We start from the raw sequence: 17,651 nt of genomic DNA, 5'->3' as shown, positions 1-17,651 counted from the left end.
TTAATAGCAACCAAAATGACAGAGACTTAAATGAAATTGAAATACCTTTGCAGGCTAATTATTGGACAAGCAGAGGATCTACAAGTTATAGAAAATAATATTGCAATTTGAAACCCAGTGCAAAGATTAAGCAATTGGATTATTCCCTTTGAAGAAGAACAACAATTGGTGATAAATTATTTATGACTTAACAAATCCAATCCTAATTACCGTCATTAAATATGGACTACCTGTATTTTCAGGAAGATTATTGTATGTCCATATGCAATCTACTTTTTAATCCTGAGCTTTACTTTTAAAAATGAAAGCATAAAAAAAAAAGGCAGACAGATTCATTCCAGACAAATTATGCCTTTATAAACCTTAAATCCTTTCCCACTTCGTATCTGACCCCAGGGCAAATATGCCCTGGATTTCCTGCATTTTGGGGGTTGGGGGTTTCATATTTCTGCAAAATTACTTACATCTCATTCTCATTACCAACCTGAATAGCCCTAAATTAGCCTTAGGTCTTCCAATGTTAAAGTAAATTTTAAAAAATTTACACATACAACCCAAGAAGGCAGCAGCTCTTAGCAGCCTTCATGTAGTATAACTTAATTTGTTTCACTATCTATTCCAGGGGTCAAACTCGTGGTCCACAGGCCAGATGCATCACGCATTGATCACACCCATCCCCAGTTTAGCGAAGTGGGGGGGAAAGTCACGATACGTCACGTGATGACAACGTGACGCTGCAAGTTTGACACCCCTGATCTATTTATCAGTATTATTTCAATAAACCCTATGGAATGGCATGAGCCTGATAGCTCTTAAGCATTTCAGGCTGTTGCAGATATTCCTCTGGCATGGTCCATCAAAACCATTCTAGTGGGACAGTGGGATCACCTAGTTCTTACCAACAGGACTGTCTCTCGATCCCAAGCTTAGAGTCTTGGCTTTGAAAGAAGGATATTGGGTGCTATTTTGAAAGGTGGATAGATCCTGTTCAAACAACTTTCAAAACATGTCAGCCAGCAGCAAAGTGTGTTCATTATCTCTTAAACCAGGTTGAGAAATGGTTGTGTGCTTGTTCAAGAGTAGCCCTAGTTGGAATGCTGGAGGAAAAGATAAAGTCTGCTTTCTTATCCACTCTACCACACAACCCCTTCTTAGTTGCACCTGTTTGAAACAAACACAACCAGGAGTAAGTGTTGACTAACAGGCAAACCCACTAGTGTTCTCAAAACCCACCTCCCCTCTAAGCCCCTCCAGTGCAAAAGAGTGTGATTATGGACCCACTGGCACCAATATGTATTAATTTTAATGTATCAAATTGCCTTTTAATAACCTATACTAATTGCTTTTATTATCCTATCAGTATCTATAAATTCCATCTGGATTAATACGTTGCATAAATAAATGATGGTAAAGTGTTCTGCCCATTCAAGGACTGAGTTTATCTTAAGCATTTTAAATTGAAGAAACCCTGGGTGCCCAATTAAAGTAATATTTTTGATGTTGTCATTTTCCATTTGTAATCCTCCCATTTTTCCCACCATTTCTTCAGACTTCTGTTAAGTCTTTCAGAAATCTGTTAAGGTATGAAATTGGAATAGGTACCCATTAGGTTTGGCTGATAGTGCCTGAGCTTGCCCCATCTGGAAAAACGTTTCATATGCAAAAACATTAATCATAATAAAGAAGAGACTTTTCATAAGACAGTGATTGTAAACAATTACAAACAATTAACAGTTTCTGCAACAAATTGTGATGATGGCAAAATAGCATCAAAAAAGCATACATTTGTCATTTTACTCGTCCCAGGCGAGCCAAGATAATTTCCATAAATAACTATGGCAGAGATGAAAGTATATGATTTAGTTTACTGTCTCTTTCCTTAGAATTTCCTAATAGAATTGGCTGCTGGGCAAAAACAGCTGGATGAGATCAGTTCCTCAGCAGATATGTTTTCTAAGAGGTGTCCCGGAAAACAGAAGGAGATCCAAACTCGTAAGCAAGAGATAAACAAGAGGTAAAAAAAAAATACAACTGATAGCAAATGAACACATCATCTTTGATTTATGGTCTTTTAGACACTTGGTGCAGTGACATATAAGACTCTAACTTGTAAATGTTTGAAAAGACCCACACCCTTAAATATATATGTAATAATTAGCTTTTCCAAAACATATACATTTATTCTTATTTTACCCTAATAATAATGATTAGGAGAACCAGTTTGGTATAGTGGTTAAGGCACCAGGCCAGAAACTTGGAGACCAGGAGTTAGAACTAGGTGACTTTGAGCCAATCATTCCCTCTCAGCCCTAAGAAGGAGGCAATGGCAAATTACTTCTGAAACACTTTCTCAAGAAAATTGCAAGGTGCATATTTGTTTTCCAATGTACTTGGCACAACATAATGAACAGACTATTGCTATTCTCTGCTTTCTATATTTAAACTATTCTCAAAACTTAAAATTCAATATCTCTCTATATACAGACATATTCCTGACTAATCATAATGAGCTCTGCTTTATTATTGTGTTGTTGTTTTCTAGATGGGAATGTCTGGAAGCATTAAAAGAAGAAAAAGGCTCAGAACTGATTGGGGTTACTGATGTGAAGACGTTCCTTCAGGATTGCCATGACACTCAAGAACTGTTACAAGACAAGATGGCCAGCCTTGAGGATTTGGGGCAAGGGAGCAAGCCTGCTGTCTTGGAAGTGCAGGCATGCAAGCTTTCAGTTTGTGAAAGAGACATCTTAGTTCTGGAGAGAAAAATTGAATACCAAAAGAGGATAGCCAATTTGTAAGAAATCAGTTCTTTACTATAGTAATAGTATTATAGTTGTTACACTTATAATCTGGATGCCAGATTTAAGCAAAGAGTGACACCTGCATATCTAACTTAAATTAGGTATAGCAATGATGCCTACCTCTTTCTTTAATTGATTAGCAGTAATAATGAGGAAATGCATTTTTCTTTTTAGAAAGGTTGCTTGCCTCATTGAATAGATGGGAGTTTGGAATTACTTTGAATAGAGAGAAATGGATGGATGGATGGATGGATGGATGGATGGATGAATGGATGGATTATATGCTATCAAGTTGGTATCAACTCAGATCAACCACACAGATAGAGTTTCTCCATGGATAGAAAGAAGTGGTAATAACCCATAATGCCTGCTTGTATTGATAAAATCTAGAGCACGTCAATGTAAATGTTAGATCCTTAAGATCTAACCCTGAAATGAAAGCAGCCATACATTGCCAACTGCTCTTCTTTCCCCTCACCCCCATCTTTGCATATATGAATGATAGAGAACCATAGGATGGTTTTATGTTACTATCCTGCCTGTGTTGCAAAACTCATGATGGTCACATGGACTTTCTGTATCACATTGATGGCCTCTCGGGGCTGTTTCAATTTGCATCCCAAGTAGCATCACAAATACTATCAATATTATTTGTTGTTGTTCAGTCACTAAGTCATGTCCGACTCTTCATGACCCCATGGACTATATCACACCACGCCCGCCCGCCCCCCGCCATCATCCACTGTCTCACAGTTTGCCCAAATTCATGTTCATTGCATCAATGACGTTATCTAACCATTTCATCCTCTGCCGTACCACTCTCCTTTTGCCTTCAATCTTTCCCAACATCAGGTTTTTTTTTCCAATGAGTCCTCTCTTCTCATTATGTGGACAAAGTATTTGAGCTTCAGTTTCAGTAGCTGTCCTTTCAAAGAACAGTCAGGGTTGATTTCCTAGGAATCACTATTATTAGGAATGGCCTTTGTACTCAAAGCCCAAAACAATATTTTTCAAGGTCCTTTCTTTTCATTATGGTAACTCCTGCTTTCCTTCAAGGGATGCAGAATAACCTACAAAGTTATCTTACCCCTCTTTGGCTCAATTCATTGTAACAATCACAAAATTAGCTTAGTTGAAAGGGAGCCTATACCTACAAGAAGGCTCCTGGCTATAAGCCCCAATAGTAGAGAATTTGTCTTACTAGTTTCAACCCTGACTGACACCAAGTCCTCCCTGAGAAATTGAGTAACACTTCTACCAAACACTTCTACCATCAGACAAAACCTAACTAGAAGAAGTCATTCCAGCTGGCATAAGTAGCTTCCTAGTTTTTATAACTGTCCCAAAATTGCTTAGTGATATTCATGGTTAAGTAATTTCAAATTAACTTTGAAGGCAACTTGTGTGTGCCTCCAAGCCTGTCTTGACTCCTAGAAACTGCCCATATTAATTCATGCAGTTTTCTTGACAACATTTTTTTGGGAGTGGTTTGCCATTCCTTTCTTCCTAGGGTTGAGAGAGAGTTGCTGCCCCAAAGCCATCCAGTTGGATTTGTGTCTAAGGCAGGACTAGAAGTTATGGTTTCCTAGTTTCTACCCTGGCTCTTTAACCACTGCATTAATCTTGGCTCTATTTGAATTGACTACTATACTATTATTCGTGGTCATATCATTTCCCTAAATGCACAAGACATTTCACATCAATTTCATATTTTCAATTAATACAGCAATCTAGGAAGGTAGCCCTCCATTCAGCAAGATGATGAGTTCATAACTAGAATTAACTTTCAGCTAGTATCTCTTAGCTGAAGCTAACATAGATTCTAATTAATTTTCTGGAAATATGTTCACACCAATTGCCAAATCATGGGAATTTATCGTATCATATTATATTCATCATATAATAATATTTAGATGTGGAACAAAATCAATGAATTAACAGTATTCAGGACAATGTATCAGGCATATCTATTTTCAGGGAAATTCAGCTTTGGTTAATAATTGGAATTAATTCTAACTCAGGAATGTGTCTCTGGCTTCATTACACAGAATCCAAGATTCTAATCCTGCAGAGAGTCATGCCATAAAAGAACATGGAGAATACATGGAGAATCTATTATTAATGTTAAAGTTAAAAGCAGAGGAGAAGAAGGTGGTTTTACAAATAGCAAAGGATCAACAAGCTTTTCTGCAAGAGAGCAACAGACTTCTCTTGTGGATTGATGGTGTGAAGGAGAAGCTGACAAGTGAAGAAATGTGTATAGATGTGATCTCTGCAGAACAGCTCTTGAAAGAACACCAGGACTTGCTGGAAGAGATACAGAGTCAGAATCACAGGTACTTATAAGACCATGTAGTAATAATAAGAATTGCTGAGATAGTAATCATGATACAATCTGCAATAACTATTTGGACAGTTTTAAACCATAATTACCGCTATAAAAAAGGACCATCAGAGGTGATTATTCATTCTAGTCATATATTACTTCAGTCACCAAAAGCAGAGAGGGGAGGTGTTGCAAAACTGTGCTAAATCATAGTTATTGGTTACCATTGCTGACTTTATGTAAAAGATTAAGTCCTAGTAAATCAGATATGATGGTTACAATCTATAATGGATGAATTAACAGAACTCTCTAAACCAAAATAACATAATATTTTAATGCAATGTAAGAACCAGGATAATATTGAATATTCCACAATAACAATTGAATGCTATCATCCTTACCCATCTGAGAATAGAATATTGAATAGATATATTTAATCAATTATGCCTCTATAAGGAAGCATGTGTAACCCTGAAAACCTTAAAACATGAATATGTGTAGATACTATTCAAACAAAAGAAAGATGTTATCTATGCAATTGTTTTGGAATCTTTGACAGATTTAAACAGCTGCAAGAATTAGGTGAGAAGGTTGCAGATAGTTCATCCAACATGGGAACTCTTGATGTTGGTAAATATATAGACAGAATTGCTCAAGGAAGAAATGAACTGGATGAGTTATGGATGGAGCGACAGAAGAAGCTACAGGAAAATGTAGCATTGCAGAAATTCATCAAAGAAATTGATTCAATCCTTGCTGCTATCTCCAGCTATGAGGCCTTTTTTCAGACTGATAATCTTGGGGTAAATACTAATCATTTTATTTCAAATTTAGATTGGAATTTATTTACAGATAGTCCTGGTTGTACAACCCCAATTGAGCCCAAAATTTCTGTTGCTATGTAAACAGCTGTTAAATTAATTTTGCCCCATTTTACAACCTTTCTTGCCATAGTTATCACTGTGGTGCTTAAGTTAGTAACTGTTCTGCCCCAGCTACGGACTCCAAAGAACGCAACACACACAAAATCTGTACAAACCTTAGTTTACTAAATTAAATCAGTTTTTTTTTCCAAACAAAGGCTGTTAATTAACTTTCTTAACAGCCTACAAGAATCCAAATAATAAATAATCTTAATCTTACTATGGTTGGCAGAAAGCCCAGAAGCAATTTGCAGAGAACTAAGATCAAGGCACAAAGGAGAATGAACGAAGTTGTTCCCTGCAAATTGCTTTAGTCGGCGTTCCTCCTTAAATAGGCTAAGGGTAGTGGCCAATTAGCCCCAACCCTTATTCTCAAGGAGACCTCCTCCTGCCTGTGCATTGAGAAGAGGCTCCTTCTCTTCGTCCTTTTCACTTAAGGGAGCTTCTGGAGGTTCTGAAGGCCCTGGCTGAATCCCTGCCTCTGGCACCACATTTTCTCCAGCCTCATTGTCTGACTCGAGTGCCAGCTGCACAGGCTGCTGGCACAGCACTACACCAGCCTCCTCGCTGTCCGAATCAGCCACCAGCCATACAGGCCGCGTACGGGCCACAACAGTAACATGGTTGTTAACTGAATCTAGCTTCCCCATTGACTTTACTTGTTAGAAGGTGCCAAAAGGTTATCACATAATCCCGGGATACTGCAACCATTATAAATATGAACCAGTTGTCAGGCATCCAAATTTTGATCACATGACCATGGGAATGCTGCAGTAGTCATAAGTGTGAAAAATGGCCATAAGTCACTTTCTTCACATGTTGTAACTTTGAACAGTCACTAAATGAACTGTTGTAAGTCAAGGACTACCTGTATTTACAAAGTTTATATACCTCACACAACTCCAGACTGCTTACAATAACAAGATTAAAAATGCAGAACTAATCACTTCAAACCAACACTCAAATAAATATAAATAATAACAAGTATTCCATTCATTTTAAGTCAACAAAAAGCACACAATGAGCCACAAAATGCCCTGTTTTATAAAATACATTCTTGCTGGACATGCTCTACAGCGGGGCTTGGCACACCTTTATTTGGGAGGGAAAGAATAAAGCCCATAAATATTTTCAGAGACACCGGGTGAGAGATGCTTTATTAGAGATTTGGATGAAAATTATCCTAAATGGATATCAACTATGGAAGCAATTTAATTGATTTAAACAGGATAGTAACTTATAAAGAACTATTAGATGGGCAAGGGAAACTCAAATCAAGTCAGGATCTAAAAACACAGGGAATTAAAATAAACTGGTGGTCGTACCTACAGATTCAAACAAGATATAAAAAAGATTCAGAACAATATGGGTTTCAAAATGAGCAACAAGAATTGGATAAAATATTAACGGGGACTGATGAAAAAATGTTACCAAAACATATTACATACAGTAATGTTACATACAGTAGTTTTGTGTTCCCTTTAGTTGTTTGAGCAGTGTATAAACTACTGTATGTAAAGAACAAAATATTTAATAAGGCTATTTCATTCATTCAGATCTCGGATGTCTTCTGCTTGTGTTCCCTTTATTTTTTTGAGCAGTGTATAACGAAAAAATATATATTTAGAGTATAGTAGACATGTAAACATTGTATATATTATACAAATAAGTAACTATGAAATAAGAATATACATGTATAAAACAATAGGCCTATGGATAAGTTGAAATTAAGAAAAAATTCCAATAACGGAAAGCTGTAATAGTGTAATTGTGATTTTAAAGGTTAAAAATGTTGAATAAAAATATTTGGAAAAAAATACATTCTTGCTTTACAAAATACCCTCACGGGGGTAGGAAGGTAGAGGCAGAAGAAGTGTTTTAAGATGTCCCCTGTTTTGATGGAAGGTCAGGAACCTAAGCTTTGCCTCCATATACACCCAGGAAGGGAAAATTCCATTCAGGTGGTCTCAGAATTTCATAACCAATGAAGCAAATGAAGAATAGCAGCCGTTCACATTATCTAGCATCATCGTTAAGAATTCTAATTAAATTAATGAAATTCTAGAGGGGGAGATGAACACTCTTAGATTATCATTACACTACCCTCACCCAGATAGCTCAAGTTTCAGAGCATTCACATGTTCTGGAGATAAGCATGAAATAATATTATGAGTGATGTCATAACTCTTATGGTCTTTCCTTCAGGATCACATGGATTCAACTCAGAATCTCCTGAAGCAACATGAGGATTTTGAACAAGTGCTGTTGGTGTTGAAACATCGAACAAATGCGACCAATGCCCAAGGAGAGCAGCTGATAGAAAGGGGTCATTTTGCTTGTGACAGGTATGTTATCTGAGAACTACAAAAGAGGAGAGACCTATTATCAAGAAACTCATAAATTCCTCCCCTTGACTTGGATTGTGTGCATACTGTAAATGGAGTTTCCTGGGAGTGAACCCAGGAAAACAAATAATTTATCTTTTCAGAAGCTGGTTTAGTATTAATGTTGACAAGAGGATGTATATTTTTGCAAGCTATTTCACTGTAATTTAAATACACTTTAAAAATAACAAATGTAATTGCTTTGTTTCTGTGTAGAATAAAGCAATTTCTGCATTTTACTCACTCTTCTGCTGAATAAAATGGACCACCAATATTCTCTTAAGCTTTCAGGATGGCTTTACAGTGCATTGAGAGCAATAGTCTGGATAGGTCATGTCTGAAGATGACCATTTCTCTCATTATATAACTAAAACCTTCCGAATTATCAATGCTTGAGAAGATGAAAAATCAGGGGAGCAGTTCTCAAAAATAGTTTGTTGTTTTTCTTGTTTCTCAGTTGGTAACTGACAGGAGAAGATGTTAGAATTACCCTTGTGCTTATTGTGTCCTGCCCTTTTTCTCATTTTCTTTCAATTTGATGAGGAAAAAAATTCACTCTTTAACTTCTGTAAGATCAGTGTCATTCTCATAGGGGGGTTTTAGGCTTTTTAAAATCTTTCTTATTTATCAAATCAGCAAGGACGTGCCTGAGAATGTCCAGTAATTCATTCAGTGGTGGGTTTTTCTCATATTGTAATTAAATTCTGAGGGAAGACTCCAGTGGTGAAATTCAATTTTTTTTTCTACCAGTTCTGTAGGTGTGGCTTGGTGGGCATGGCAGGGGAAGGATACTGTAAAATCTCCATTCCCTCTCCAATCCAGGGGAAGGCTACTGCAAAATCCCCATTTCCTCCCAATCAGCTGGGACTCGGGAGGCAGAGAATAGATGGGGGCAGGGCCACTCAGAGATGGTCTTTACCGGTTCTCCGAACTACTAAAAATTTCCGCTACCAGTTCTCCAAAACTGGCCAGAACCTGCTGAAATCCACCTCTGCTCCCCACTCCAGGGGAAGGACACTGCAAAATCCCCATTCCCTCCCTACTCTGGGGCCAGCCAGAGGTGGTATTTGCCAGTTCTCTGAACTACTCAAAATTTCTCCAGAACCTGCTGGATTTCACCCCTGGAAGACTCCCCAGGGAAAGTAATCTGATGGGGCTTCTTCAGATCCGGAAGTATCATTGGTCATAGGAGAGCCTAAAAAGTGATAGAGACTATGGGACCAGAAAAAACAATTGCTGCCACCAATAAATCCAGTTCAAATACAACATATTAAGAACTTCTAAGCAGCCTAAGCCTAAAGAAGAAAAACAGAAACTTTTACAGTAAGGGAAAAATATAGCTTATTTGTTTGTTTATATGTTTCTTTATTTTGAGAAACTGAAGCCTCTGTTACTTCTTCTGCAGGATTAAGAAGACAATGGTTACCTTATGTGAAAGATGGAAATCGCTCATAAATAAATATGAGCAGAAAAAAAGGAGGCTATTAGATTCTCTTCTACTACAGGTCAGAATGTTGATCTGTTGCAGACTGTATTTGTAGAAAGCTTGAACTTATCACTCTGAACTATGCATTTCCAACTCAACATACTTCATCTGACTGTTGTGTTACATGTCTTGTTAAATCGGAAGCGTGTAACCAGTTGACTCCAGGACCATATGTACCCTCCAGTTTCTGAAATGTGTTAGTAAATTATAAAATATAGGCATGCTTATACCCTTGGCAGAATGGAAAATGATTAAATACAAGAATCATATTTAATTTAAAGGAAATGTAAAAAGTAGTTTTGTCTCTTTCCCACCCTCTATTTTATGGGAAATGACTCATGGCATGCCACTGAAAAGCCAAGGGTGACCCAATGGTGAAATCCAAATTTTTTTACTACCGGTTCTGTGGCTTGTGGTGTTGCTTGGTGAGTGTGGCTTGGTGGGCATGGCAGGGGAAAGATACTGCAAAATCCCCAATCCCTCCCCACTCCTGGGGGAAGGATATTGCAAAATCTCCATTCCCACCCCACTCTGGGACCAGCCAGAGGTGGTATTTGCTGGTTCTCCCAACTACTCAAAATTTCCATTACCAGTTCTCCAAACTGCTCAAAATTTCCACTACCAGTTCTCCAGAATCTGTCAGAACCTGCTGGATTTCACACCTGGGGTGACCCTCAGCACAGAAAAGTTGTACATTCCCATGAGCTAAGTTATATTATGGTTTGTTTAGTCTTGGCTTAGCTTGATATGGGAATAGACAAAATGGCACATATAGACAAAATGCATATGTTACACTTCTTTTACTTAATGTAATTAAATTTTGTTTACTGAGACTTATATAAATCTCTGCCTGCATGGGAATTAAAGTGCTCACAGTTCAAATACAGTAATTGGGTTAAAACGTGATATTAAAACTAATAATAATTTATTATTAAGAGTATATGCCAGAAGGCAGGAGCTGCTGCAGAAAAGGTGCATTCTCCAGGTCCCAGCAGATGACATTGGTTAATCGAAGGAACTCAAATTACACCAGAGATTTTTTAATATATTTTAATTGAAGATATTTACAGAAAAAGATAAGCATAATAATATATATAAATGAGAATTAGGAAAAAATTGATTTGCAGGAAAAATTTAGGAAAAATTTGATTTGCAGGATCAAATTGCCTGGGCAGATAGCATGGGAGACAAAACAAAATGAACATTACTACGATGTTCCACAGACAATGTTGCGAGGAAACTAAACACGCTCATTCCCTAAAGGCTCACAAGAAGAAGCCAGATCGTAAATGCCTTCTGGAATCCTGCTAGAATTAAGGCTACTCTGATTTCCAGAGATCAGTTGTTCCAGTTGAAAGATCACAGTTCTAAAAATTTTTCCCCTCATTTATAATTATTTCTGTGTAGGCCAGGTAACAACTTCATATTTTGATAGCTTTAATATGAGAAATCACTGAGTTTTTTTATCATTCACTGAGATTGTAAAAGGCCACTTGGACATTTATCTGAAAGTGGGCAATATATTTCTTAAAGAAAAGGTGAAAAATCCTTAAGTCTCCTGGGGAAAAGATGTTTTATTTCTGTATTCTGCATTGGCATTAAATAAAAGTATGGTCTTCTTCAAGTCAAGCTGAACTCCTGGTGATTTAATAATGCATACTATACATCTAGTTTTCCTTGTCAGTCATATAGAAGTGGTTTGCCACTTCTTCCAAGATGTATTTCCCATTCTAGCCATGGATTTTCTGGCAATCCCTTATGCAAGTACAAACCCTTTTTAAAAAAAAAATCAGACAAGATCAGCTATTTTTTAATTGAAGATATTTATATAAAAAAATAAGCATAATAATATATATAAATGAGAATTAGGAAAAATATAAAAGAAAAATGATGAAAAACAGTACAAACAAGAAAAGAAAAAGATAATTAAAGAACGGAATTCTGACCTTTTTATAGCAGTTACAAACCAACTTATTCTTTCTCCCTCTCTAAGATTACATCACATAATTCTTCTCTATCCCTATAAATTCAACCTTTTTAATCAGCAAATCCAGAAATCAACATTTCTTTTTTTCCCCCATTTTCAACAAAAAGTCCATAGAAGGTTTCCAGTCTTTTATGAAAGTATTTTTGGTCATAGGCGTCTTTAATATACTACATGTATGACACATTATATTGTACTGTCTACTCAAGTTCTCAAAATTTATTTTATTTTTTTTTATTTTTAATTTGATTTTTATTATAACATATAGTGATACATTCGGTACATTTTTGGTTCATTGGTGCAATTATATACATATATACATCTACATGCATTATTACTTGTCTTTTATTTGATATTGTTTCTTAAAGCTAGATTTAATTTCAAAACACTTAAAGATAATAGTGCTCAAATCTCTAAGACTAAATATAATACTATTCATATAGATTTTGTTAATTAATTAATATTTAATCTCTATTTCCTTCTTTATTTCTTTTCCCCATCCATTCGTACCACATGTCCCACACGCTATAAAATTCCAAATCTTCTCTGTCATTAATTTCTGAAGTCAATTTGTTCATCTCTTGAACTATGAAATTTAATTTGTATACAATTGTAGGAGTTCATTCGTGACACTGCTGAACTCTTGGTATGGATGGAAGAAAAATACAAGATAGCCTCAGATGAGTCTTATCGTGATCCCACAAATATCTTACGGAAGCTGAAAAGGCATGAGGCTGCGGAACAAGAAATGATGGCCAATAAGAAGCATTTTATGGGGGTGATGACGGTAAGGTGGACTCATGCAGGTAGAAAGATAATTAGTAGAAGGGCCAGTAATTTGATAATCTTTAGCTAATGAGAGAATTGCAAAATTACATACAGATATTCTATGCAAATTGCTATGATCCAACTAATAAGAAAACAAGCTTATGTCCATGTATCCAAAAAACAGTGTTGAAATCTTGGGAAATTCTACACCAGCTGTTTATATAATAATGCAACCATCACATTAATAATATAACATAAGACTATAGCAATGGCAGCTTGATGCTATAAATCCCTAGTGATGATTTGCTTTAGAATTCCTACAAAACCTGTGTTTAATTTTTTTAAAAGAAAATTAAAATTAGAATACAGATTTTTAATATTCAGCTTAAGTTTAGAAGCTTCATAATTTAGTTGCTTTCATGTTGGATGTATCAACATATGAGTGCACATCCTGGCAATGCAAGTGAATGAATTTCTCTGCAGCAAAAAACAACAGTATTTTAATTGTTCATATCTAGTTCTTTAATATCATACAAAGCTATCAACAATCTATGAATTTATACTTTTATACCTACCCAGAACAACCTAGATTATATAAATTTTATAACTTCTGATATTAAATCTACACCTTCACTTTTTCTGCACACATTCATCAAATTCACTTGTAGGATCAGATTACTTTCATTCAAATCAATCATCACCAGATTATCCCATAGATAATTGACTTCTTCTACTCTTCATGCCTTTCACATACATTTTAGCTCATTTTAGTAAATTGGAAAATGTATTGACTAGATTAACAAGATTAATCATATCCATGTCAGTATGACAGTGTATCTTCACTCAAGATGTATAGTTGTAATGTTATTTATTTATTTTATTTATTTATTATTTAAATTTGTATACCGCCCTTCTCCCGAAGGACTCAGGGCGGTGCACAGCCAAAATTAAAATACATACAATACAAAATTTAAAATAATTTAAAAGCAGAATTAAATCGAATTGGCTTCCCAAAACATTAAAACCCATTACCCTTAAAATAACCCATTAAAATTTTAATTTTGTTATTGATAACTGATGATCAACAATTGGTATGAGTTATGAAGGTTTATACTATACATGAACTTTCTCTGAATATAGATCGGTGGGTAGAAACAACCACTATAATTTTTGGGTTATCAAAAGAAGTGTTTTTGACTAACTGTATTGCATTTCTCTAGGCTGGAAATCAACTGATACAAAATGGCCACTATGCTGCAGATTCCATTCAGGACAAAATGTTGGAAATAAAGAAGAAATGGGAGAAGCTCTACAGCAAAATGATAGAACATGGAGATAAATTGAGGCAGGCTGGCCAGCAGGAACAACTGATGGAGCTTCTTGAGGTCAAGAGCAATGCATGAATGAATGATTTATTACAGTCAAATTTAAAATACCCTACAAATATTAAAATATCGAAGACATTATATAAAGGCAATAGGAAATTACAGAAATGGAAGTGCCACTTTTAATTTCCCTTAGGTTCCCTGTAGTCAGATTCTACATGTTGCCCCACAAAATTTATCAAGATCCAGTATAGAAGCAGGTGTCTCGTCTGAATGCAAAAAGACAGAAGCATTGAATTGGGAAGACCTGAAAAGTTTTATAAAATAGGCATAATAAGTCGAGCATCACCTGTATTTGTATCTGATTTCTACATTTCCTTCCTTAGGATGCTGACGAGAAGATAGAGAAGATAGAAAGGATGCTTCGAAATGCAGAATTGGGTCATGATTTGCGTTCTAGTCGCAATTTACTCAAGGAGCATAGACAGCTAGAAAATGAAATGCAGGGACTGGCTGAGAAAATGAATTCCATTGTGTCTCACGCCAAGAGTGTAGCTACACATCACTTCAATAGAGAGAGGATTCTTGATGAGACCCAGAGTTATCTGGAAAGGTAAGCTATTCTTCTTCCAGGGATCAAAAATCCAAAGGCTACTTCTAAACTACAGCAAATTATTGTACAAGGCAAGGAGCAGAAAAAACTATTAGTATGCTTACTGAATACTGAGATACTGTTGGGAAAGTCAATGAGACAAATCATTCTTCCCTTCTTCTATGGAAGAATAAAAAAGACATATATACCTTTAAACTTTCTATATACATCCTCATTGCACAATCGCCTACTATCAAGTGACCCTATTATGTCAATTTTTTCTGTCCTTGCAGATCAATAAATAACAAAAAATGCTGCTTGCAGTCACCCCAAAAGTTTTTTAAAAATTTATTTTATTTTTCTGGAAAGTACTGCATAAGAAAATACAGCAAATTACACAAAAGCAATACGCTCAAATTAAAATTGCCACATGTTCCATAGATTGGATAATTATAATGTAAAATAGTTGTGAAAAATGTCCCTATTCCTTTTTCTTCTTGTGTAGCATTAATACTTTACTAACAGTAGTAATGGCATTAGTACTAATAGGACCAATCAATTAGACATGTTTAGTTAGTGAGGAACCCTAATGATTTTTTTTAAATATACAAATGTGAACAGCCTTTTTAAAAAATCTAATCTACAGATTTGATTCCCTGCAAAATCCTCTTGCTGAGAGGGGTCATCTGTTGGAGGCAAATGTGGAACTGTTTCAATTCTACCATTACCATGACATGGAAATGACGTGGATTAATGAGCGAATGTCCATTGCCAATTCTACAATCCAAGGAAAATCTTTAAATGGGGCTCAAAGTTTGCTACAGAAGCAGAAGGTAACTCTTCAATTAAAATGGTTCTTTTGGAAGTCGGAATGGGGACTTTCAAAAGCATTTCACTTTTTACATTTGGGTTAGCATTAGCAGCTTATTCTTCAGTCAGATGGAAAACTTACCAGGAGCAAGGATTCAGCCTATTCAAATACCAATCCTACATTAGACACAATTCTAAAAACAAAATAAAACATGTACTCTCTCAAGATGCCTCAGCTTTGCTTACTTTCCTGTTTTGATTGAAATCTGCAAGGCGGTCAAAAGCCATAGAGTATCTTAGTGCAAGTGAGCCAAGACCTTGGTATTGAATTATTGATGAACTTTGTTTGTTTCTTTGTTTGTTTGATTGATTGATTGATTGATTGGTATCTTGCCTTTATTGCTTAATAAATAACTCAAAGCAACATTGAGTTGTTTTATACCTTACTTCCTCCTCTTATTCTCACCACAACAACCCTGTGAGGTGAGGTGAGCTGAGAGTTAGTGACTGGCCCAAGATCTCCCAGCTGTCTCTCAAGCTTAAGATAGGACTAGAACTCATAGTCTCCTGGTTTCCAGCACCTTAACTAGTAAAACAAACTGGGTTTTTTAAAACGTTGCTGGGGACCAGTTTCAAAATATTATCACTATCATGCATTAGGTATAAATCATGAAAATTATATACCTGCAATTAAGAATGAAGCTATGGCTCATTTGGCAGAACAGTGATGGCCAGGTCATCAACACAGTTGTTTCTGCAACTGCCATCAAAAAAATATTACAGACAATAGATGCATTTAGTAAACTTTCCCTTCAGAATGAAAATAAGAGTTTCAGGAATCCAAGTTTTTCTCTTCTGGTTCACATATATCTCTGGATATAAGAACAAACAGTAGAAGAAGGTCATTTTTTTTAATTTTTATTTTTAGATTTGGGTTAAAAAAATAAGTCAGTAAAATTTAGGCTTTGAAAAATAGCACATAGACTCCAAGTTTCTCTTGGATTGCTTCTTTCAGCTATTTGTCCTGCCTCTTGCCTTTCCATCACATTTCTGCCTGTTTGTCTTCTAGGAATTACAAGTTGAAGTGAAAGCCCATAAGCAGCAAATTTCCAGGGTTCTGAAAAAGGGGAATGCTATGGCAGAAGTTACGTGCATGTCTTCTCAGAGGATCAAAGAAAAGTGCCAGGAACTGAGCAAAAACTGGACAGAGCTAGAAGAAGCTTGTGATAAAAAAATAAAGCAACTGCAGCAGTCAGTTGTTTACTATCAGGTATATATATATTTTAATGCTGTAAACTACCCAGTGCCTTTGAATAGGAGACAGGTGGCAAATTTATTTATTTATAAATAAATAAATATCACTGTATTTTGACAACACTCCCTTTTACATCATGCAACTAACAACACAAGATTTCCACACAGTTTGGTGTTGGTCTTGGAACCACCTGTTTCTTATTATGGTTGGGCAGCTGAACTAATTTACCTCCAGCTCTGCCATCGCTCAACGTGGATTGAAAAGATTCAATCTGCAGTATTGCAAATTGCAATATTGAATTCTGCAAAGCTTAAGGAGTCCATTTTCCTTTTGGTGAGAATTCCCAGACTTCTGGTTCTCTGGCTTGTTTACCTTGCAGTTCTCTGCTACAACACAACCATTACTTTGCAAGTGAATTCGCCTGCATTTCCTGTTTAGTACTTCATATTCCATTTATTTATTTCCCCTTTTTATTTTTCAAGAATATGCAATGTATATGACAATAAGGAAGAGATATAAACCAGTGTTTCTCAACTTTGATAACATTAAGATGTGTGGACTTCCACTCCCAGAATTCTCTAGGCAGCAAGGAATTATGGGAGTAGAAGTCCACACGTCTTAAAATGGCTGAAGTTAAGAATAATGATATTGATGACGATATCAATGATAAGGCATAAATATGAGGCCTGCCTACTTCAGGATATGGGAATCAGACCCTATATATACATCAGCCCCCTGGTTTAAATCCTAAATCCTTTTCCTCCTCCTCCTCTTTTGAATCAACAAACTTTTGGCCATTCCTTTGCCATCCTTCAAAATAAGGGATAGATACAGTGGTGGGATACCAGTTGGAAGAATAACTGGAGAACTAATTGTTAACTTTCTGAGCAGTTTGGTGAACTGGTTGTTGGAAGAAATCATTAGGGCAGAAAACCGGTTGTTAAATTATTTGAATCCCACCACTGGATAGCTACCTTGCCTTTATATGCTTTGATAT

At 36.0% G+C, this 17,651-nt stretch overlaps 1 protein-coding gene across 1 annotated transcript in view; it reads left to right on the top strand.

Annotated features, from left to right (window-relative positions):
• SPTBN5 (spectrin beta, non-erythrocytic 5) overlaps positions 1–17,651 on the top strand; it is a 114,246-nt gene that overhangs the window by 19,692 nt on the left and 76,903 nt on the right. The window contains exons 14-25 of the mRNA XM_087882182.1: positions 1,884–2,014; positions 2,543–2,794; positions 4,850–5,137; positions 5,687–5,930; positions 8,256–8,395; positions 9,840–9,939; positions 12,521–12,691; positions 13,893–14,057; positions 14,384–14,610; positions 15,095–15,113; positions 15,207–15,422; positions 16,469–16,669. Coding sequence (XP_087738308.1) covers positions 1,884–2,014; positions 2,543–2,794; positions 4,850–5,137; positions 5,687–5,930; positions 8,256–8,395; positions 9,840–9,939; positions 12,521–12,691; positions 13,893–14,057; positions 14,384–14,610; positions 15,095–15,113; positions 15,207–15,422; positions 16,469–16,669 — 2,154 coding nt within the window. The remainder of the gene's footprint in view (positions 1–1,883; positions 2,015–2,542; positions 2,795–4,849; positions 5,138–5,686; positions 5,931–8,255; positions 8,396–9,839; positions 9,940–12,520; positions 12,692–13,892; positions 14,058–14,383; positions 14,611–15,094; positions 15,114–15,206; positions 15,423–16,468; positions 16,670–17,651) is intronic.

This window comes from Pantherophis guttatus, chromosome 1 (genome assembly GCF_059756535.1).
Source record: "Pantherophis guttatus breed Tessera chromosome 1, ASM5975653v1, whole genome shotgun sequence".
NCBI lineage: Eukaryota > Metazoa > Chordata > Lepidosauria > Squamata > Colubridae > Pantherophis > Pantherophis guttatus.
Note: the sequence above shows the minus strand (reverse complement) of the source record. Positions and strands in the feature narration are given on the sequence as shown.